We start from the raw sequence: 24,258 nt of genomic DNA, 5'->3' as shown, positions 1-24,258 counted from the left end.
GGTGAGACACCCCCTGCAGTCCTGTGTCCAGCTCTGAGGCAACAACACAAGAGGGATATGAACCTGCTCAATGAGTCCAGAGGAGGCCAAGAAGATGCTCTGAGGGCTGGAGCAGCTCTGCTTTGGAATCAGGCTGAGAGAGCTGGGCTGGTTCAGCCTGGAGAAGAGAAGGCTCCGGGGATAACTTACTGCAACCTTTAAACACTTAAAGGAGGCTTCTAGGAAAGACGGAGAGAGACTTTTACAAAGGCCTGTAGCGACAGGACAGTTTTAAACAGAAAGAGGGAAAATTTAGATTGATATTAGGGAAGAAAGTTTTCATTATGAAGTTGGTGAGACACTGGCACAGGGTGCCCAGAGAAGCTGTGGCTGCCCCATCCCTGGCAGTGTTCAAGGCCAGGTTGGACACGGGGGCTTGGAGCAACCTGCTCTAGTGGAAGGTGTCCCTGCCCGTGGCAGGAGGATTGGATGTCCTTAAAAGTCTCTTCAAAGCCAAATCATTTTGTGATTTCTATGATTCTCAAGCTTTCGAAACACAGACACTGTTATGTTCAGTATCACACCTCCAGCCCTTCCAGAATAACAGGTCTCAGTCCAGTACTGCGGTTATCTCTCAGTCTCTGCAATGCCCATCAACCATTTTTGGACACATATTTTGTTCCTCCTGTGTATTCCTCATACTGGTGTGCAGACATGTTGCTTCATTCTCTCTCCTGTATTTTACAGTCCCAGTTCATTCATTTACATCAATGAAATGCAACAGTCTGGCAGAACACAGAGTTTCATAGAAGCTAAGACAGAAAATTTCAAGCCCCTCCACCATCTGGATTTGAGCCCTAAAGACTAGAAATAACGTTTATTTCTTGTTCTTTTTCTCTTGGCTAGAAATGCTGTTTAGGAGTCACAAATCTCTCCTGAAAGTTATTTATAACTAGGGTAAGAAAGGTTCTGCATTTTCAACCAACCATCCTTTTCCTACAACCTGCTAAAACACATCATTGGAGGAAGCCTGGTCAGCTATTAGGGGGAACCTTAAAACACTTTTGGTACCCAGTGAGTACACTGCTAGAGTAGTTCACACACAGAGATAGAGCAGGTCACCCCTTAGAAGCCCCCACACTCTTACTACTACCACAGATTACTACTTATGCACTTCCTATCTTTGAGAAAGCTTCAGGTATGCAAGAAATACCCCAGTTATGGCAACAAGTGTACCTCAAATTGAAGACACTTTCTTTACAGAGGTCACTGAACTCAAGCAGAAGTAAAGGCTGATCTTTAAGGACTTTTCCAACCCAAACCATTCTATGATGAATCCAACATCCAGGCAAACATTTAAGACAGATTTATTAAGCCTCTGCATATCAGCATTACCAAGTATCCCTCATCAATCAAAAGCAGCATGGTCTGGTTTTGTATTACACTTGAAGGCCCATCTTCTCTTAGCCAAAAATATGTATTTTAGTCCAACATTATTTCTTGAAGTGACAGACTTGCTATCCAGACACCACCCAAATTGTATACTCTTGGCCTTCAAGGTTGAAATTAGTTACCAGTTTCCAAGCTGTTTTGTCTATTTACAGCCACTGACAGATACCCCACAGTCTTCTCCAGCTATCCAACACTTCAGACTTGGGACAGTTTGTGAAAGCTAAATTAGTTCAGATGTGTACAAAGGTAACAGAAGTATTTTTATGCAGGTTTGTGCCACGCTATTACCCATCTTCACGCTACAACTGATCTATTTTGGAATCCTTTCACCTGGCAACGCTCTCTCAAAAGCCTGAAGTCATAATGGTTAGGTCTATGTTGCTTAAATGGGCATCTGAACTGTATCTCCCTGTATGCTCCATCCCCGGCAGTGTTCAAGGTCAGGTTGGACACAGGGGCTTGGAGCAACCTGCTCTAGTGGAAGGTGTCCCTGCCCCTGGCAGGGGGTTGGAACTGGATGAGCTTTAAGGTCCCTTCCAACCCAAACCATCCTATGATTCTCTGATCTCACTGGGTACCTTTTCCCTGGGCAGCACTGCATCCTGGACATCAGCAACAGGCAAATAAGAACATGAACGTTCTAGCTAAGGACGTCAGATGCAGAGGATTTCTACAAGCCACATGCTGTGACCAGAATCCAACAAGTGGCATTCATTTCATTGAGACTCAGAGGTGGCCATTATTCCCCTGCTTTGTTTTGGATTTTGTGGTTTTTTTCCAGGTATTATAAAGCACTCAAACCCATCTTTTTCTAAGAGGGAAGGAAAAGTGGGCAGAGAGGGAGGTTTTAAAGTTCAGATCAGTATTATCCATGCTGCTGCTTATTCTAATCTTAACATTCACTCAAACATCAGATTAGTGTGGTCAACGCTGGAAAAAGAAGAATCAAAGGAGTACAAACAGAATGGACAGTCTGCAGCCCAGAAATACAGGAGCATTACTCCAAATCCTGAACTAAACCAGTACATAACTACTACTTTGGGGGGTTACAGGAATCTTGATCCCCATGATCCATCTGGGAGATTAGATATCACAAGCATTGGCTGTGAAAGTGAACTTTTCTTTGTGCTCCTGGCAGAGCTGAAGTCCAAGAACTGAGCCTCACTGCACTGGAGCCATGAGCCACAGCCAGACTTCTTCAGAGCCTGGCAAGTATTAACATCTGTATAGAACTGTGTGCTACCTTCCCTTAAAGCTTTGTGTTTGTCATCTGGGTGAGACTGTAAGTATTTTTATACAATGCTTTTAACATATAACTGAGAATATATAGTATATAGCTGGCCCTTACTCAGCAAATGGTGATCATGTAACTGAACCACATGAACAAGGACCTGAACAAGTAGATCTTTCTATTTTCACATTTCTATACGATGCCTACAGGCAGGAACTGATTTTATGATGACCTGAAATAAAATTAAGTGTCATATACTATTCACTTTAAAACTGATCTAAAGCATTTTTAATGTATCAACATGAGCTTCCACACCTCCCCAAGAGGAATGGTTGTTAATTATCCTTACAGATCAAAAGGACACATGGGATGAAAATTCTTTTAGAAGAGGAATATTTAATCTAGCAGACAAAACAGAAACCCAAACCCCAGCATCTGGTTACCTGAAGGTGGAGAAAGCAAAAAAGTAAATATAAAGTATGTACTTAAATTGTAAGGATATTTTGGTGAATCTGACTATGTAGAACAGATTTTTATAATGGGGACTTCTCTGTATCAGGCCTTGAACATGGGACTAGCATTTTTTCTCTGCCACCTTTTACAGTTCTTCATTAAGATTAAGCCCAGAGGAAGTGGCGTAAGTTCTTGCAACCCTGAAATAAAGTTAATTATCAGTGTTTGATAGCTTGGCTAAGCAGTCCACTAATTCAGAGTGGTCATCTGTTACTAAATCACAGGGGAGAAAAACAAACTTCGAATTCACTTATCACCAACATACAACTATACAGAGAAGTGTCTGAGTATGTTAAACAACTGTTGAAAGTGACGAGGGATGGAGGGGTAAGCTGTGCCAGAGGGCACTGGGTAGGAGACAGGAGCAGCAGAGAGTGGTCCTTTACTATGGTGGTCCTTTAAGTAGAGGATCAGCAAAGGCTAGCAACAAGCAAAGCTGTTCAGGGAGGCAGGAGCTGGGCCAGTGTCCAATTCCACCACGATTTGCCCTGGAAGAGCTCAACTATAAATGCAGAGCACCCATAGAAGACTGCAGTTCCTGCAAACACATGAAAGCTGCCAGAAAGTCTAAGAGCTCTGCACTGATTGCAGTCAGTTCACTTGGTGATACCATTTTCAGGGTAAATAATAACATCAAGAAGCAAAGGACTGTTAAAAGGCCACCACACTCCAGCCTACTCGCCTGAAGGGACACTCTAGAGTGCACAGGGTCCCATCAAACTGGTCCTGACACCATATATGTTGTGGTGAATATCCAGCACAGTAAGCTGTGATAATGGTAAATTAATTAGTGGAGCCCACAGAAAAAGATGCAGGAAACTACCTTACAGCTTTAAACCAAGATTGAGTATTGTTTAAAGACAATAATCTGTAGTTCAGAAGCACTTATGAGTCTGCTGGAAATTCCAGGGTGTTATCCCTATTAAGGAAGTGTGGTGAGATCATCACAATAGTTTAAGTTATAGCTAGAAATGTTAAAAGAAAAATGAAAGCTGTGTTGATTTTTTTAGGTTTTTAAGTTCCTACCTGATTTAGAGACATAACCCCTCTGATATGGGTGAGAAAAACACATCCAAAGTCCTGAAGGATTAATTATAGCCCAGCCCCTAGCTAATGACCATCTAATTTGTGTCCAAAAAGCTACTGAGAGGTAATTCCATTGCTTCAAGGGTAGGGGTAGATCTCGTACTCTGACTCCAGGAGCTTTAATGTGTGACGTGTCATCAATTATTTGGTAGCACTGGATTCTTAATCTGTATAATCTTTAACAAGAGTAAGTATTCATTCAAAACTGAAGATAAATAAAGACAGCAAGTAATAATTTAACATCTAAGCTCAGATTTAACATCTAAGAACAGATTGTAACTGAGCACCATATCAATTTGACAGCAAAAGCAAGGCAAAGAAACATGGACAGCTTTATATACACACAGAAGGCATCACATAACTGGTTTGAAATAGGAACCAGTTTCCAGGGGCTATGAGCACCTCCAAATATCCTTTCATTTCAACAGGAATTGTGCACAGTTAACAGACTACTGAGGCCATGCAAACACCTACATCCAAAAGTTAGCTGCTGCTTCACCTAGAACAGTCCTCCCCACACCTCCTGAATAACAGCAACTCGTAACAAGTCCTTCTGTGTTCCCAAATTTAGCCAAGCTTCCCTTTATACAAAAAACATGAAGTACCACCAAATGAATACAGATCTTTAAGAGCTGAAACAATAATCATTTTCTTCAGAAACTCAAAGATGTGATACAAAAGAAACAAGACCCAGCCCACATATAAAATTACAGGTTGATGTTATGTTTAACTATTCATATTAAAGCCACAGATGATGTCTAGTATGAAATCATGTTAAAAAAAAAGTTTCAAGAAAGCTTTACTATGATAATGAAATACAATGTGGTGAAGTTTAACAAAGTCCATAGCTTTAGCTGTTGTGAAAATATTATTTACTTGAAATGCATTCAGAATTTCAAATTCCTGAAATGCAAAATTTTCACACCTTAAGGACCCCACCATAGCTGCTCTCCGAAATGAAGAAGTAGCCTTCATAGCACAGGAAGACAAAAGCCTTCTCTACTTCTTGTTACATAAAGGAAGGATGAGAAGTGCTCCCAAAAGAAAGTCAATTTACAATTTTAAAAGCTTATTACAGAGAAAACCCCATACATTCCTTTCTTTCCTTGTGACTCTACAATATATTAAGCAAGACTGTGCCTAAACTCAGAGGATGCTTGATGTTTTAACTGCACAAGCATTAAATGTTGTATTTATCACTGAAGAGTCCAACAGCACACTTCAACAGCATCAATCTTTACACTATAAGATAGGAAAGCAGTCACTCTGTTGTACTCAGATTGTTGCTTGCTTGCACCATGGTGTAATTGCATTTAACCTGGAATCCAGTGAGAACTCACCCTGTCATTTCGTGTTTCCCTGAAAAAGCCTTTCTACACTTCTACATAAACCAACAGCCACACAGGATGAACAGCTCTTTGGTGCTTTCATTCACTATAAAAAGCAGGTTTTCTTTAAATTGATAGCTTAATAGATAGGCTAAATACAGCTTTTGCCACATTTCTTGCTTGTAATTCAATGTAATGCTTCTTGATAACTCAGTCATCATCTTGCTGATTTCTTTTCTGTCAACAGAACAGGACAGTTCATAATGTTAGGACACAGTTACCTGAAGTAAAAGCACTAACAAATCATGACAAGTGTTTCCAGATACAGCGGGTCTTGGACAGTGAATGCATTTCTAAGCCATTTTTTGAATGCTAAGAGATAATGTTTCCAGGAAATGGAGCAGAGCAATATCAGCTCTCTCCCCCATCCCAAACTACAGAATTTTATTTCCAGTAAAGAACAAGATATTTGCAATAGAAACAGTATATACAAGAACCAGAAAACATGATAGTGGTAGAAGAAGTCAGTGGTCAAGACGAAGGCAACCTGCCCTCCCTTCCCTTGCTTAAACAGATGTCATGTTTTCGTGTCACTGTTCATCTAAGAAACAAAGAAATTGTACTGAAAAAGGAACAAGTGTTTGTTTTTTCTTAGTATACTTATCTTCTAACTTTTAAAGAAGTTCTTAAAAGCATTAGCTTCAGCCATTCAAAAAATACATTTCCATTTATGCTACATTTGTATTTACATTTAAACCAGAAAGAAAACAGGTTCTTCAATAAGATTTGTCAAACTGCATTCACTGCTTCCCATAAAGATAACATTAATTATCTGAAGCAAGCTCAGTATGAAAGCTTGCTCTTCATACTTCATAAAGATCAACCCAACAACACACTGTATGATGGCTTCATACAATACGTCTGCTATTACTATGTAACCCATGTTAATTACAAAAGAACAATTCCAGGCACTTCGATGTTGCTATTTCACAAAGATGAATTAAATGTTTCTCGCTATTTCTTACCAGTTTAAGAAAGTCAATTAATTTGTGAACATCCTCTCCTGTAGAAAGGTCCACAAAGTCTTTCGGCAGTCGGTAACTCAGGTACGGACTAGGCTGGACAGTAACTTTACTGTTCGTACAACGGAAAACTGGAGAGTCCTTTGGAAAACACATTGGATAAGACAGTATCTTACAATAGAATTATTATTTAAGATTTCCAATCAATTTCCTTACTGAAGGAAAAAATATCTCTATAAAATATCCAAGAATATCTCTAAATGCTCAATTGTAGCAGCAGGTTTTGGGTAACTTGATACAATTTTCAGTTCAACACAACTGTTTTCATGCAACACAACTGTCCACTGTATGGCAATAAACAGCTTCATTTTAAGGACGGAAGTTCAGTAACTTCACATCAGACTCTGATCAGATGTAAGCTGAAGCATGAAGACAAGTCATTCTAGTTTTCACCCAGACTTAGACCAGAGAAAATTGTGTAAAGCATCTGGCACTGAGAAATAGAAAATCCTCAAAACAAAATACAGGTATTTCATGGACAGCTCAAGAATTGGGAGTGTGTTTTAACAAAGACGACACAGCTTTTAGCAGGAAGGTTCACTGGATGGGTCTTCAAGCAGTGAAACTACAAGAAAACAGCATGAAGAGTGGTGTATTTCCCTTCCAATGTGTTCTGAAAATGGTGACAGAACTAAAGCAAAGCTCCAAGGTTAAAATCAGCTCAATAAAGCTTGTCACTCCAGTTACCTCTAATGCAGTTTAACAGCCAGAAGATGAAGAAAAGCTCACACTGTCTGACTAGCATCTCTCCTCTGACAACTGCCAAGTGTTCCCAAGGTACAGTAACATGCTACTTCATATCTTCTATGCAGCTGTCCAAGGACTCGTTAAGATGGTCTCAAGCATGCAGTGAGAAAAAAGCTGGAGTACAAATAAATGAAGACTGTTCCTCCCTCTCTGTATTCATGGGAAGTTATTTGTTTCTATGGAGGCAATGCAGCTTGGAAGAGGGATAGAAAATCCCTGCTCCGCAAGTCCAGGGAGTTCAACCAGAGGACAAGGCTTCCCTGAGGGCATTTGATATGAGGAAGAGACAAAAGTTAATCTTCTTTTCACCTACCCCCAAACATAAATCTGGAGCTCTGGGAAACTGTATGACAGATATCGGGAACAAAGCAGAACTTTAAGTGATTAAATAGAAAAGTAATAGATTTTAAGAGAAATTGAAAAGAACACACAGAAACTGTATAAAAGCAATTTCCAGTGCATCTTCCTTGCAACGTGATCAAAGCTGCAAGATGGGCTTGTACTGTTTGAACTAAAACTTCCCTTGCAGGCATCTAAAACCAGGATGTGATGCTTGTTGAGATTAACTACCATCTAATACAGTAGATTCTGCTTACAAAGAGTTTACATTTCATGAGTTAAGAACCTCTATTTACCTCAATGGAATTTGCATCACAAATTGATCATCACAAAGAAAGACAGACAGAATAAACAAAGGCCATAATGCCTGTTGGATATTAGCCCTCCCTCACCACAGGGCTGTACCTGTTCTGTTGCTTCCCCTTCACCCTGGTCTCCTTTCAAGTTTTTCCCAGAGGTCAGTTCTTCCCATGTAAACAGCAGAGAGTCTGTTACTTCACCAAACGGGTTAAAATCTATTAACCAAATCTTACCCTGCAATGGAGCAATACAAGCATTAAAACAAGCCACAGAATTAAAACAAATCAGAATACACATCCTTGTATTACTGTAGCATGCTTGGTCTTTAAGTAAAAAGATGTCAAAATTGAAATCACCATTAAAACATTCTAACATCCTTTCTGATGGAGACAGTTTTAACATTCATCAAGCTATGACTTACTAATTTATTTATTTGTTTAAACAGAAGATTAAACAAAGCTCAAATAAACTGAATTCAGTTCTATGCAAGGTGCTTTCACATGAGACCATAGATGTTCTACCTAATCCTCATGGTCCCCCTCTGACAGCATGAACAAGGAATGGGAACAATCAACCAACCCAGCCAAACAGGGATATTGCTTTCCATCACAAGCCACCTGCACATTGCTGTACATTCAGCAGTCTACAAGAATTGCTGTTCTTGGTTTCAGAAGAGACTAGAAGAATACAGAGCAGGGTCTGCAAAATGCTAGTGGAGATCATGAAAGCCCAAAGGTGCTGCACAAATAAAGAATAAATAAGAGGCATTTTCAATATAGCCATTACTAGGAGTCCAGACTAGTTTCTCCTGCCTCATCTTTAACATGTTTGTGTTCCAAACAACATGCACAACAGCACAACTGAAAAATAAAGGCAGCAACACCAACAAACATGTTAAAGGTAAAAAGAAGTCTGCAGGAGCAAGGTTTTGCATTCCTTGTGTCATCTCAAGATACAACCCCCAACATAGGGCCATCTTTTTTTACCCATGGAATTATATTCTACTCAAATAAAGCAAAACATTGTAATAGATTAAAATGACATATGACTACAGATACTAGTAAAACTTTGCAAAAGAAGCATTACATCTGGAAGAAATCAGACCTATCAAATATGGGAAGAAAAAGGCTGCTGTAACAGAAGCAGGACTGAAGCATTTTATTGTGTTTAGTGAAGATCAACTGGTATTGGAAACCAAACCTGAAGACTGTGTAGCTACTTTAAAACTTATTTTGCTTTCTTTCTTTCCCTTATTCCTGAAGGATCTTCTTTCTTTAAAAGATCTTGATACAAACAGAAGTATCTTCAATGATTTACACTACAGCCATCTGGTTTCTAACTTGCAAAGATGCTTTTGAAGCCTTCAGCCACAAGCATAGACAAATTAAGATTAACTAAGAGGCATTTTTAATATAGCCATTACATGGAGTAACATGGAAACTTCTTCTCCCACCCACACTACCTAAATCACCACCGCAGGCACTATAGAATAGGAAAAGCATGGAAACCCATACAACACAGAACAGAAACACTCTGGCTGGTCAGCTACCATCCATAGGGAATTACTCATGCAGCTGCGGAGAGTCCCACCACAGAAGAACCAGTGATATTTACTTGCAAACTGGAACTGAATCAGGACCCCAGCCACTGAGCTTTCATAGATCCGCCCCTCTCGGGACAGATCCATGGGGTACAGCTCTCACAGAACAGATTTTAAGAAGCCAGTGCACCACAAGAGCAGTACTGAAACCAGACAGCTACAAGAGGAACTGCATTGCAGGGACACCTGAGTGGTTTCTTACTTGTTTTGGAAGGGTGAAGAAGCACAGACACTCGTGGCTAAGCTGCAACACCTCTGCACTAATACTGACACCATGGGTGCAGAAAGCAGGCAGAGGCAAGCTCTGCTTATCATCTCCATCTTGGTTCCTCTTCAAAAGGCAGCCACAAATTCTCATTATAAGTGATGTTTTACTTTTGCTAATGGGGACATCTTGTTAGCTCCAAGGCAGCAGGAGGAGGAATCTGTAATTTTAGATTTATTCTACCACACTAGAAAAACAAGCTAATGAACCAATTTAATCACACACAGAGGCAATGGCTGGCAAAGTTTGTTCAGCGGTTCAGAGAATCTCTCTTTGCATCAGAAATGTTTATACTTAATGAAGGACTTCCCAATGAAAGGCTTTTGCAGAGACTCCCCAATGAAAGGCTTTTGCAGAGACTCCCCCTCACCTCAAATACATGAAACAGCTTTTTCATAGGAGCTCAGGATCATTTCTCTAGAGAAGAAATGTACCCTGGAAAAAACTGAAAACTGGCTCTGAGACTACTGAAAGCAACCCCAGGTTTTTGTGAGCACCCAGCAGTATTTCTCCCTCCCTGCAGACAGCAGTACACCATCTACAGCACCAACTGTTTCCATGGGATGGTCTTAAATCTGAACTGAGCTTTGGTAGATGCAAATGGATGAAAAATGGCAAAACAAACTAAATATCCCTTTTCAGGGCTCATTAAAGGGAGCGTATATAACCCTGGTTCAGTAAGCAAACTGTCGTAAGATTAAATGCTCTTTCAAGTCTTACATGCAATGTCATGATTTAAATGTAGTTTCAGATGACTTGCACTGTGCATCTAAGGTAAAGCTATTTATCTGCCATCTTCTGGTACTAATAATCTTTGTCAAATGAGAGTACAGAAATGAATAAGTCAGGAAAGCAAAGTTGTGCATACCTGCAAGGTAAAAACTTCCCAACCTGTATTACATCAGATTTTTCTTCTCATCTTAAACCAGGAACCAATAGATTTATCCAATCATGTCAGCTTCACCCTTTGTTTTGCTAAAGCATTAAGCGTACTGCTGAAAGGAAGTGCCTGTCACAGAGACTGTTTAAAGGAAGTTAAATGATAGATAAAATGCAAACTGAAGTGTTACATCTCCCTGACTCCAGCTGCACCTTCATGCACAGTGACAATGCTCACAAGGCAAAGACACAAGCAATAGTTTGCCCATTAACAAGAGCAGCTGTGAGCTGGTCATGGTCTGGAGCCACTCACTGCATTTCCTTGTCTTATCACAGCGACTTGTCTTGAACATGGTTAGAAGCTGTTAACACCTGGGAGATAAACAAAAAGCAGCAGCAGAGCTGATTCTCAGGCTTGTCAGCTGTTGCCCAATGATGGTGAACTGCTAGCAGCAAAAAAATACCCCCAAAACCCAAGTGGTTCCAAATGAAAAGAGGCTACTAGTCCTGCAACACAACCTCCTCAGGACTAGGTCTCCATATCATCCAGTGTGGAAGACTCTGTGACAGTGTTTCTTCCTTAAAAGATGACTTGTCTGCAAAGTCAGGCACTAGCTCAGATGAGCTCAGTGAAGAGGGTGTAATAGGAAAGGTGTTCTGAGTCAAGCCACTGCTGCTTCTAATGCCACCCTCCAACTCAGCAAGTAGGACCCGTGGCACCCTACTCTGTACAGTCTCTCCAGTAACTAAAGCAAGCATGGCGAGGGGGGTGCTCTCATTCACAACCATATCAAAGAACAAGCTTCTCCAAGCTGAATATTTAGAGTTGAAAGAATATAAAATAAGCGGACACTGGACATATCTCTCATTCTGTAGGTGAGGTTGCTGTGCAACCACAGCCTGATGAGGAGCCTGGGCTCTGGAAATCAATCACACTCAGCAACACTCAATATTCTTCTGCTGCCTATAACTCACATACAAAGGGAACAATGAATAATACAGTTACAAACCACAAGAGTGTGTGTGTGAAAGGAGGATCTGACACACAAAGGGCTATCTGGCAGTTTACAAGACCTGAGGGTAGAAGGCACCGAGAGATATCTACTAACAGACACACTTTATCTTGACAGATGAAGGAACACTGTTCATTTGAGATCGCACAGGCTGAAACCTTTTACTTAAATAATCTGTCTTCATGCCTCAGCTGTGAGGCACTGTACCCAGTGGCAGAAGCTGGTTCAAAGCTGAACTGCTGCTCCTCAGTTTGCCTGACAGCATCCTCAAGTCTGTTGACCCAAGCCTGGGCAGGTAATTTTCACTACCATTCAGCACAGCTGGTTTTAGCCCATAGCCTGATTTTAGGTACCTATGTTAAGAAATAATGCTGAGTAACAGTACAACAGCTGTTTTCCACATGACACACATTTAGTTTCTGTTTTGCATGATTTACTATTACACAATTACAAAATACAAATTCAGAACCAGGACTTACTACAAACACTCCCAGCTCAACTGAAATAAAGACCTTCTCCAATCCCATAACTGTAAACAAGTCAAACAGTGAGACTCATAAAAGTACAGAGCAAAAGTATACAACCACTGGTTTTACATTTCTGAGTTAGGATTTGGAGACTCTTTAAGCTAAAACACTTATTTTCCATGCACTAATGTGATTCCCCAAATCAGGCTGTGATTCCCAAAATCCAGTTCTGAGATTTAAAGCTACATAATGCATTTTTGGTTGTGGTTGCTTGTAAAACAATACATGTGTGCCTTTCAAGCACAGCTCATCTGACCTACTTCTCTCCATTGATACTAGGAGGGGTCAAGGTGACCAACTCTCATCTTGGCACCTGAAGTTCAGATGGGACATTTCTCCCCATGCCATTACTATCCAGATGTTTGGGGTTCTGATCTGCTGAGCACTCAAAACCACAGCTGGAGCAGCTTGAAAAGAAAAGATTAGCTTCCATTTGTCACACACTGAGCATGCTATATTCATATACTCTTTAGACAACTATCCCTTTGTACCCCAGATTTCCACATATGAAGTACAAGTTATCATTTTCTAACCTCATGGGGATTAATCTGAAGGAATATTAATGCTTAGTTTCAGTAAATTCAGATACCATATGGAAAAACACTGGGGCGGACAGGGGTGGTGCGCGAGAATATTTTGTAATAACCCCCTAGATTATTTTTTTAGTGAGCAAAATATCACCCCCACCTTATTTTTTTAAATATCACAGTGATTCTGGCTGAATGTTCAGCTACATTTCCATCAAAAGTACCCAGAGTAAGCACTAAGCAAAGGGAACCTTAGCAACAGGTAGTGCTTTGCTAAAGCAATTTAGTAATGTTGTGCAATACTGATAATGTATCTATCTGAAAAGAAAATGCCTCAAGCCTGTCAGTGTTTAAGAGGCATTTGGACAATGCCCTTAATAACATGCTTTAATATTTGGTCAGCCCTGAACTGGTCAGACAGTTGGACTAGATGATCACTGTAGGTTCCTTCCATCGGAAATAGTCTATTTTAAATGATTTCAGCAAAGACTCTCTGTGTCATAATGAAAACTAAATTGCCTCCAGTAGATCCATAGAGCAGAGAGAACTGCAGCTGAAGTGATGTACTTTAAGACAGGATGCTTCTCTGGAAGGTATTTACTAAATAATTACATCACTGGCATAGGCATATTTACACTCCTAATCCTATTATCCTCCTACCGTAAACAGTCTCATAACATAGAAAAGGACCTGGGGAACAGAATGACAACATCAAGTATTTTAGGGTTTTTTTGGGAGGTTTGCTTAGGGGTTTTGGGTGGGCTTTTTTTCCTTTGTTTTCTTATGGTTTTAACTATTTTTTTTTACCCAAGGACCACTTGTAGGAAGATGAAGTTATCATTTGCTTCATTGCTATAGCATTTCAGGAAAGCTTTCCACAGAATAAAGTTATACACAACCTATTGTTACTTACCCTGCTGTCTCTGTACACATCAAACACAACTGAAAAGGAGAAAAAAGGAAAAGTTAAGATATATACAGAAGATGTCTAAATCTTACTAGATACTTGTGTACAAAGCACAATCTGCAAAGTCAATATATCCAAGGAACTGCCAGCCAGATTAGGTTCGTTTCCAAGAGGGAGTTGAAACTTTTCAAGAAGCGCTGTTAACGCACTGAGAGGTTTTTCCACTTAATGATGGTTTCGTCTGTTGAGTTTTTCCCCCAAAGAAGAACATTTGATAAACTCTCAGCCCAGGGAGAAGCTTATCTTTGACATTAGTGCTGTTTGCTTTACAGCAGAACTGAGAAACTTCAAGGAAGGATCAACTCCACTGTGCCAGACCTCGCACTAACATTTAACAAGGGAAAGTTCCTGCCTGACAGAGATTAGGACTGCAGCAGATAACAAGACAAACAGGTTGCAGGAACAAAGGGGGTGGTGGGCGTGCTGAGGAGGAGGTGGCAGTGAAATGGCTGTTTACTGTAACCCAGAGCAGATATAGCACACCTACTGGTTGTCCACAACTCATTCAAAAAGATTGATGCAGAGCTGCCTTGGGTAGCTCCATTGTTGTCCCACCCCTTAACTGAATTAAGCCTGAACCTTTGAACATGCATCTTTCTAGTAGCTTCTGTTCTGTATGGTTACTCAGCTAGGGAAGTCGACAGATAAGCATTCAGGCACAACTACATGCAGAACTTGTACCAGTTTAGCAGAAAGAAAGAAAGGAAAGCCAGATTTAGAAAAAACTCAGACAAATGCTCTACTGTCGCTTCCTTCACTATCAAGGAAAGGAATATTTCAGCTAAGAGATTTCCCAATACATGCTGGATAAACTAAACCCAGGATATGACTGAAGAACACTTGAGCCTCAGTGACTACTCAGGAAGCTGCCCATCAGTAACAGGGATGTTGATTGATCACATCCATGTGATTGATCACGTGAGTAAGGCTACTCAGCAACTTAATCTAACATTTCATGTAAAGTTGGCTGGGCTAAGGGCAAACCACAGCTCAACCAGTCACGTCAGTGTTTTTGCCCATCTAGCCTAAAAATCCACACAGCTCTTTGCACAATCTCAGTTACAACACATTAAAATGTCACTCTGGGATTAAAAGCTGTATTTCCTTGAGAAGACAAGCCTAAGCCATCAACACAAAGAGCAGCACAGCAACCCTAAATTTCTTCTCCAGCTGCTTATCTGAACATGTTGCCTGTACCATACACTCTCAGTTGTCATATCCCATTAATGGAACGCTTGCATCTGAGCTTTATTATCAAACGATGCCTGTCAGCTTAAAGCAAGGCTATGTGGCAATCATGGAGGCTAATGGCATTTAGTGGGATCTGCTAGACTGACTGCACACTGGTGACCAGCCCAGGATACTCACAAACACTGAACAGAGAAAACCTAAACTGTTCCCTCTTCTTAGGGACTACCTCAGAGCAGAAGTGTCATGACCCAGTGAGACTGTAGAACTTTATCAGCAATAGCTTAAATTGGAGGGTAAGCCAAGGCTCAACTGTACAGTACCAATACCTCCAGAACACTGTTCTTCCTGGGCTCTTATGAGAAGTATTCAGAAGATTCTAACATCATTTAGAACTATTTATAAAGCATTCACCCATCTGTTATCCTACTGCTCTGACTCTGCAATGCTTCAGCTGCTCTGACTCAACTCTTCCATCTGGAGATGCTACCAGACCAACTGGAAAAAGCAGAGCAAACAGCATCAAAATCCCCAATGAAACAAGAAGTCAGGAAGAAAAGCTATAATACCTTGCCTTCAAAAGCAAACAAACAAGCAAACCCAGATTTTTACTGTTAACAACACATATGCTACCAGATGGTGGAGCAACGGATATGACGGGGGATGAATGAAAGGTGATAAAAAACCCAAACCAAACACCAAACAAACAGAAACCATTTTCTGCATGGCATTTCTCTGCAGCTGGACAAGTCACCAGCACTTAGTGCCTACATAGAAAAGGTTAACAAACCCTCATCTCAGAAGGTCACCCTGAAATCTCCTTTACCCAGAGATAACTCTATGGCATAGTTTTATGTCCTTTACGTAAGATGACAGTTCAGACCTTTCAGTTTCAGAGCCTAAATCTAGGCATCAATTTCCTAAAATAGTGCCCTGAATTTTTATCTAGCAGTTGATTACATACCAGCTAAAATTACATTGGAACACAGAGGAAAATTAAAAGACAGTAATCAGAATGTCAGATCTATATGACTGATCCATATCCATGAGGGATATGGACCTATTAAATTAATCTACTGATTTCCAGATGACTAGTCTTCTCCAAGCAGTGATCCTTGAGAACTTCTCAGGACTGAAATAAAGCAACCCTGCAGAGCCAAATGATTAAGAATATTAAGATAACAGAGACTGGCACTAGAAACTATCATTTTCAGAACGTCAGGAGAGGTCTATTTGATTGCTCTGGTGGCTCAGTAAAATAGCTAACCATAGAATGGTTTAGGTTGGAAAGCACCTTAAGATCGTCTAGTTCCAACCACCTGCCATGGGCAGGGACATCTCACACCAGACCATGTCACCCAAGGCTCTGTCCAACCTGGCCTTGAACACTGCCAGGGATGGAGCATTTACCACTTCCCTGGGCACCCTATGCCAGTGCCTCACACCATGTTCAAAACTAAAGGCTGAGTTTTCAAAGCTTTATAGAAGACAATACAACTACCAGACAATCCTTATATTAATGTATTTTACTAAACTGAGGTTTGGCCCATGCCAGACCCAATTTAAATTTCTCCATCATATTTTTCAACACTAGTGATCACCCAGCACAACAGAACACTATCCAATTCTCACCTAACCATGCAAGGAAACTATTTCCAATAAAATTGGCAAAGGACTCCACATTTAAAGAACAAGACAATTTAATTGGGCTGCTTCAGTCTATCAAATACCACACACAGCCTTTATTCAAAAGTTTCAGCAGCTAAACTGCTATGCAACAATATTTTAGGAGAAATTTATATCATTTTTTTAAAAGCAGCTTACAAATCCTTTCTTTGATGAATACATCAGTAAATTAGCAGCAAACATCAGGCAGCATCTGTATAAACAGTATTCTTCTTACTAGTGAATGCCTTCTGTTAAGCACTTCTTATCTCACTTCTCAGGTTTAGAACTTTTCCTAATTAAAAACAAGTATAAGGGGAAAAGCCTTAAGAAAGAGTCATTATGCTTCTGAGAGGATCTTTAACTCTTTCACTTCATTGTGTTTTCCTGAAAAGCTCCAGCCTATACCTTCAGGGTTCTTTTGTTGACAGTTTTATAGCCGTTCAAATACTACATTGCTCTGCATGCTCTAGTCACCAGAGCTGTAAGACTCTCGCAGATTAAAAAGAATCAAGCCCTGTGAAAGCAATAGGTAGGAAGAGAGAGATGCATATATACAGATTTAAAATATTGGGGATGCCATTATTTATCAAGAAGTACCCATTTTAACACTGATCTCCAGCAGTAAATTGGAACTCAATGTGCTGTAGAGGAAACGAGCCTGGTTCAGTACAACAAAGGGACAGGAGGACAGGTCTTGTTTTTCAGGAGCTTGTCCTCCAAGCCCTTTCAATTTCAAACCTCCCAGGATGCTGCAAAAGAACTTCAAAGAGGTAAACCCTTGATTTCTGCTTTTAAGTCTTTGTACCTATGCATGCAGTTAAGTACTTAAAAACCTTCACAAACATCCTCTTTTCCCCTGCTCCCCCATGCTCCCCTTGCTAATTGAAGTCTTAAGATACTTACAGTCTTCATCCAAGAATTTATACTGTATGTGTTTCTTGAAAAACTCCTGTATTGATCTACAGATCTCCTCGTGTTGCTTAGAGATATGATCGTAGTATTGAGTGTAGTCCCTCTGTGATATACCTGTCAATAACGTTAGTTGATTATGAAGAGCTTTAGGCATGCAAAAAACCCAACCAGACAAAATGCACTTATCAGAGATAAGCATGTTATAGTTTATATTTCAGAAGACAAGGTTCTCCCAGGTTTTAACCATTACCAGTGACATAGCATTTGGCTTTATCCTCCTACACTTAATGTACTTCCGTTAGGAATCTCTTCCTTACACAGTTCTGTCCTACATTTTGTGAACCCCATTTTATATGTACATGCTTTGACTATCTTTAAGTGAACTTCAGAAGGAACCTTTGCTTGTGTTTACGTTTAAGTTTCCAGTTCCTGCCTTTGCCTTTCAGTTTCATTTCCTCTGGTTACTCTGGTCAAAAACCTTTTCTGTTCTGCACATCAGGTGTAGGGACTGGAATTTGGAACCATGAAATGAAAGGGGTAGAGGCTAAGCTTGCACATTAGCAAAGATGACAGATCTTAGCATACTATGAAGATTCTTATCAACTGATTTTTTAAGCACAGAGTAACCCATACCTCTTTCATAAGGTGTTACCAAACACATACTTTGTTGATAAGGCGTGTTTCATTGCAGGTGAAACCTTCAATCTTAACATCAATGAGATGGCATGCAGTCTTCTTTCTCCCATTTGCTTCACGAGGGCTTTCTTGCATATCTGACATTAGATAAACTGCCCCAGCTACATCACAAGCTCTTAATCTTAGATATTTGTTTGTCACCAAGACAATAGTTTCAATTGACGTCAACAGGATTATACACTTGCATGTATCTTAAGTGACAGGAGTTCTCATACAGGATGTGTCAACATCACCACTGCAATTCCCTGCTGGACAAATGTCAAATCAAGACCTGCCCCATCACTGCAGAATGAGTAACTTAGGCTATTGGGAAAGAAAAAGCTAGAACCCCCCACGAAAGATGTATCAATGATGGCAGTTTGCTGTTATATGCACAGCAGAGATTAAGTTTTACTGTAGGACAATGCTGACTACCTCCAAAGATGTGCTCTTTCAAAAAGTCATATGAAGTTTGTGATGTCAGTGGAACTTTGAATTATTAATACCACTGAAAAGCTTAACTCAGGCCTAAAAACAAGAAACAAGAGATGGTGGCATCTCAGGGGATACAGATGTGTAGCTGGGAAATCATTCACTACACTAGGCAAGTATGACTCCTTAGTTTGACTGACAGGCTTATTAATTTTAAAAGCAGGGGAACATATGGTGAAAAAGCTTGAAATTGTCTTCAGAAATGCAGCTGGAGTGATAGCTAAAAACCCAGACAGAACAATAAAACACCTATACTGCTGGATGGGGCTTTAAGCAACCTGGAATTGTGGAAGGTGCCCTTGCCCATGGCAGGGGATTGGAACTAGGTAAGCTTTAAGGTCCCTTCCAACCTGTCCTGGATTAATACTGGTAGCTGTATTGGGTTTCAAAACAGAGTAATGAATCATTCAGAGTGTTTAATTAGCCAGTGTACTAATGCTTTGAGGTATCTAAAAGTAAATATCACTTTATATATTCTATATTAAACGTACATTCAAATGTGTTAGAGGTTATTACAGTGATGCATATCTCTGGCAGTTGTGGTGTTCCAGCAGCACATAACAAGACAAGATTTAGCTCTTCTCCCTTCAAAAAGCCATGTCTGCAGCCACTAAGCAATACCCACTTAATGGAGGATCTCTGCTATTAGAGCAAGATAAACTCTGTTACAGAAAACCATAATAAACCCTGCAACTGGCACAAATGGAAAGAGAATGGAAAGATGAGCATAAAGCACCTGAAGAATAGCCAAATAAAAGGGCTATAAGAATGGTATGTGTTGACAGCACCTAGATTAGCACATCCCAAAACATTTAGGTGCAGCTCCATAGGATTACACCCAGATCAGGAAACAAACGACAGGGAACACATCCCTAAAGATTCACAGAAGTGGGACAGGATGGAGCACCAAGCACTAAATTGCTGACAGCACCTACCAGAAACAAAAAGGCACATCCAAAACAAATACACAGTCACCATGCTGAGAAGTAGCCAGGAGAAACAATGAGGACTAGACAGCTAATATCCCTTCCATTTCATCACAAGGAATCCTGGACAGACCACTTGTATATCTGCACCTTGGTGCTCGTGAATGTGTAGGGTTGAGACACACAAAATGACCAAACATCTGCACCTTGGTGCTCGTGAATGTGTAGGGATGAGACACACAAAATGAGCAAATTTGGTTTTGTTTTAAAGCAAAAAATCACCTTCCTTCCTATAAAGTCTGGATTAGAGCTTTGCTACATCACTGCTATAACATTTCCTTGTTAGAGGAATTCAGGCAGAACGATTTAGTCTCGTTAAGGACAAATGTGCACCAGTCCTGTGCTATTTACATTTCTGTTCATCTTTAAAGATTCCACACCAAAACTGAATTGAAACTCCAGAATAGTATTTAGCCTAAAATTAAACCGCTCAATCCAAGCACCTGTAAGTGCAGCAGACATCTAAGCTCCTTCTACAGTCACCAGAGAACAGTCAATACATCCAGAGGAGTGTAATTCAGCTAAATTTACCCTAGAGCTGCCTAAAACACATGCTGCCAGTCCTAGAGCTGTCTCAGGCCTCGTGATGCACCCACCAGCTCTTTGCATGCTGTGGGTACCCGTGCTGCTCAGTGTCACTTGAAACATTTTACACTGAAGATTTTGAACCAGAGTAACAGATCTACAGGTTTTCAGACTAAGCTACACGGAATATAATATGAACTCAGACACCTCCAACACCTGTGGATGTGTTCTGACCTCCCCAGCTTTCTGCATATAATACCCACATGTGGTCATGTTTTGTCAGCGTAATACCCAACTGCCTCTCTATTCGTTCTGCAAGTTGGAGATGATGCAATTCACTCCTGGATATAAAAGAATCACTTACAAAACAGCCTTTGTGTGAAATTTCAGAATTAGCAATTAGAATTAAGAATATTCCCACTGTAATACTGAGCATGCTGTGTTGTCAATACAGTGGTGTGTCACAGTTTAAATTACAGAAAGAAGAAAACATTCATTCCAGAAATGAGGTGTGATAAAGAATTGTCTTCAGATTTAGCTCTGATTCAAGGAATTAGAGAAACTCCTCAGAAGTTCACCTAATAAGTTTAAGCAAATCCTTACCTAGAAGCTTGTTTTCCTTGACAAAGCACCTGAATTCTGCACCAGGGATTAGCTCACACCATTTGCGAAGAACAAGCTATATAGGAAAAACAAAGGACAAAGTATTGTTTCAGAAAGGTAACAGGTAGTATTTTGTATGCCTTCTAGATCTACAGCTTTGCTGTAAGAATTAGACACTTTAGAGCAATTAGACTTAATATTCATTTCATAGAATCGCAGAATGCTTTTAGTTGGAAGGGGCCTTTAAAGACTATCTAGTCCAAACGAATTTAAAGTAGAAAGGTTCAGACTGGGCAGAGTCACAGAAAGGTTTGGGCTGGAAAAGACCTTAAAGATCATCTAGTTCCAACCCCCTGCCATGGGCAGGGACACCTCACACTAGATCAGGTTTCTCAAGGCCTTGTCCAACCTGGCCTTGAACACTGCCAGGGATGGAGCATTCACAACTTCCTTGGGCAATCCATTGCAGTGCCTCAGCACCCTCACTGTAAAGAACTTCTTCCTTATATCCAACCTAAATCTCCCGTTTAAGTCTGAACCCATCACCTTTTGTCCTATCACTACAGTCCATGATGAATAGTCCCTCTCTGGCATCCTTTTAGGCCCCCTTCAAATACTGGAAGGACACTACAAGGCTTCCAAGCAGCTCTCTTCTCCAGGCTGAGCAGGAGACTGTTTTTCACCATGAGGACTGTCAAGCATTGGAACACAGAGGTTGCGCAGCCTCCTTCCACTGAATCCTATCCACATTTGATAAAATGCCAAGCACCCTGATTTGTTCTCACTGGTTATCCAGCTTTGAGCATGAGACTGGACAAGAGACCTCCTGAGGCCCCTTCCCACTTTAATGATCTTATGCTCTTCCGCTTGGTATGGCATTTGTAACAGTGAAATTATTTATGAAGCAACTTCAAAGCTACATTAATGTTGAAGCATGGAAACCAAAAACCCTGCTGAAGAACCCAAAAAAAAAATCTGTGATGGAGTTGGCAGAAAGTTGCTGCCTAGCCAAAAGAGCTGATGAGCAGAATTAAATTTAACCAAATGAAACTCTATTTTGGTATACACCCAAGCAGAATCCTGTGACGCCTTTGAAGGCGCAAACCAGTTAAAATAAGTACATGGGGATAGAAATAGTAACCAAACTATTACAGTCATCAGGACAGACTGCCTGGTAATTAAAGCATATCTCTGGCACTTCCTCAAGTTTCTGTGTTTCCTAAGCTGAAGTATTCAGATGAATCCATTATTTTGAAGGCCTCAAGTACTGCTGCAGGATACTGGAAACTCCCAACACCTATCGACTGTAGTAGAAAAACCTCAGTAATCAAAGATGATATTCATAATGACAACATAAAACATGAAACTCTTTGTTCCAACTCTTAGTCCTGTATCTTTAAAGCACATTAGATAGTGCTTTAAAAAAAAAAAAAAAATTCATTCACATTTCTGAAGCCCTTTAAGCCCACAAAAGGATGACAAATGTTACATTTACATAAAAACTATTGTTAGAGGAATGACAAGATGCTATCATAAAAGCAATAGCACCACATAGTTTAAAGCATTCTTAACATCTACATTGTTAGCTTAATATTTTAATCTGGTAATGAGCATATGAAACAAGATATGATAGACCAATTCTGTTCAGGATGTTCATAGCCACTACAGGTAGCTTCTCTTCTAGTAACCTCAGCTGTGATCTTCACAAGCAACACTCTATCAACCATATAGGACTTTTGAACTTGTCCTTCCTGACAAAAACCTGACAGGCATGAGAGGAAATTGCAAGGAAGCTTCAAAAGCCTGAACTTCAGCTCCTCTGATCTGTCATTAAATGAATTCCTTATGACCTGTAGTGCTTAACCAGAGTTCCACACTTTGCCCAAGCAACACAGTTAAATCAAAAAGAGGCACATACCCAAGCACAAATGGCACCCTGCAATTCCTTTAAATTAGCCAGAAGTCATGCAAAGAGTCCTACCTCATAGTCCAAGGAAGGATCTGGGGAATCATCAGTACAGTGAATAAATCTGGAAAAGTAAGACATGGGCATCAAAATCTGCTTTTACATGCAAGATTTTTGCTATAGTGAGAAAAAGAACCCCAAACTGTGAATCACAAAAGTTACTGTTAAATTCTCTCCAAGACATATAAACCAAGCACATCCAACACATAAAAAAGAAACCTCCTTTTGACAATTATTGGGGGGGAGGGGAGAAGAAATAAAAATGTAACCTTTTCACATAGTGTAATTTAGAAGCACTTAAATTTGAACAGGGATGTGGCTAAAATGTATTTATTCACTGTTGATTTTCTTCTGTTTGAATCAACAGTACTGCTCTTTTCCTTTTTGTTGTTACGTTGGCATAACTAGATCCTCAAAGAACCAGATAAACTTGAGCAATCTAATCTAGTTTCATTGCAGTGTGTTTTTCCTGGTACTTTTAATGTTTAACTTCCTAAACCACACAACAGAGACACATCATCATGCCTCAGAGCAGTTCGTTTCCATGAATAAGGGATGCAAAACCACTCACACTTCTGATTCCACAGCACGGTATCTTTCCAAATTAAGAGCCTTAAGAAATACTCTTACAAATCTCTGGAGAGTGGGAATAAACGGAATTATTTCCATAACTGCAAGCAGATGTCAAGGTTTTGTCCCCTGTGAGTAGCTGATTCTGGGTGTCACCTTTTAGGAGCTATCAAGAATGGAGGCAGTTATACCCAAGCCATTTTCTATGCCCCTTTTTGTCATTTTACAGCAAACCTTGCAGTAAATCCTGTAACTTCCAAAGGGAATTAGCAAAAGAACATGTGTTTTCCTTCCAAGCATACTCCCTGACCTTATTGGCAAACTACTTTGATGCACAGGACTGTGTAAAGGGTCACTATGGAGCAATAGTCTTAAATGGCAACATTTATACTGTCTTCCTTTGGCACTGAACTTGGTTAAGCAATCCAAAAGTCCAGCATCTCTAACATAAGCACTGCATTGTAAGACATGGCTGCCTAGCCTTCAGTTTGAAGTGAAGAGCTATTATAAGAGTTCATTCAGTATGCTGCCAGCAAAAATACGCCACACGTTTTAGTTTAGACTTTAATATCCACTACAGAGAGAAAAGAAGGGCGACAGCAGGCATGCTTTCCACAAGTACTGTAATCAAACAGATCATATATATCTGTAAGCCTATGTAAACAGATAACATCCTTCAACTACAGTTTATATTCCCCACAATTTAAGACCTGTCAAGGCAATAGAAACAAACCCATGAGAGCTTGCAGTCTTGCTAGACTCGAAATTCCACCCTTACTAGCATACATGCTTACCATGCTCAAGAAAATATCCCCCCCCCAACCCAATAATAAACTAT

At 40.2% G+C, this 24,258-nt stretch overlaps 1 protein-coding gene across 1 annotated transcript in view; it reads right to left on the bottom strand.

The window, feature by feature from the left end:
- Positions 1-5,799: 5,799 nt before the first annotated feature.
- The window catches only part of CDC123 (cell division cycle 123), a gene marked incomplete at its 5' end in the record, with an annotated part of 34,410 nt that continues 15,951 nt past the window's right edge, over positions 5,800-24,258 (bottom strand). The window contains 7 exons of the mRNA XM_010016693.1: positions 5,800-5,826; positions 6,615-6,752; positions 8,163-8,291; positions 13,782-13,810; positions 17,595-17,717; positions 20,885-20,960; positions 22,866-22,914. Of these exons, the coding sequence (XP_010014995.1) occupies positions 5,800-5,826; positions 6,615-6,752; positions 8,163-8,291; positions 13,782-13,810; positions 17,595-17,717; positions 20,885-20,960; positions 22,866-22,914 (571 nt within the window). The remainder of the gene's footprint in view (positions 5,827-6,614; positions 6,753-8,162; positions 8,292-13,781; positions 13,811-17,594; positions 17,718-20,884; positions 20,961-22,865; positions 22,915-24,258) is intronic.

The sequence above is a fragment of the Nestor notabilis genome, unplaced genomic scaffold (assembly GCF_000696875.1).
Source record: "Nestor notabilis isolate BGI_N333 unplaced genomic scaffold, ASM69687v1 scaffold1306, whole genome shotgun sequence".
Taxonomy (NCBI): Eukaryota; Metazoa; Chordata; class Aves; order Psittaciformes; family Psittacidae; genus Nestor; species Nestor notabilis.
The sequence above is the reverse complement of the archived record's forward strand: the minus strand, read 5'-3'. Positions and strand labels throughout refer to the sequence as shown.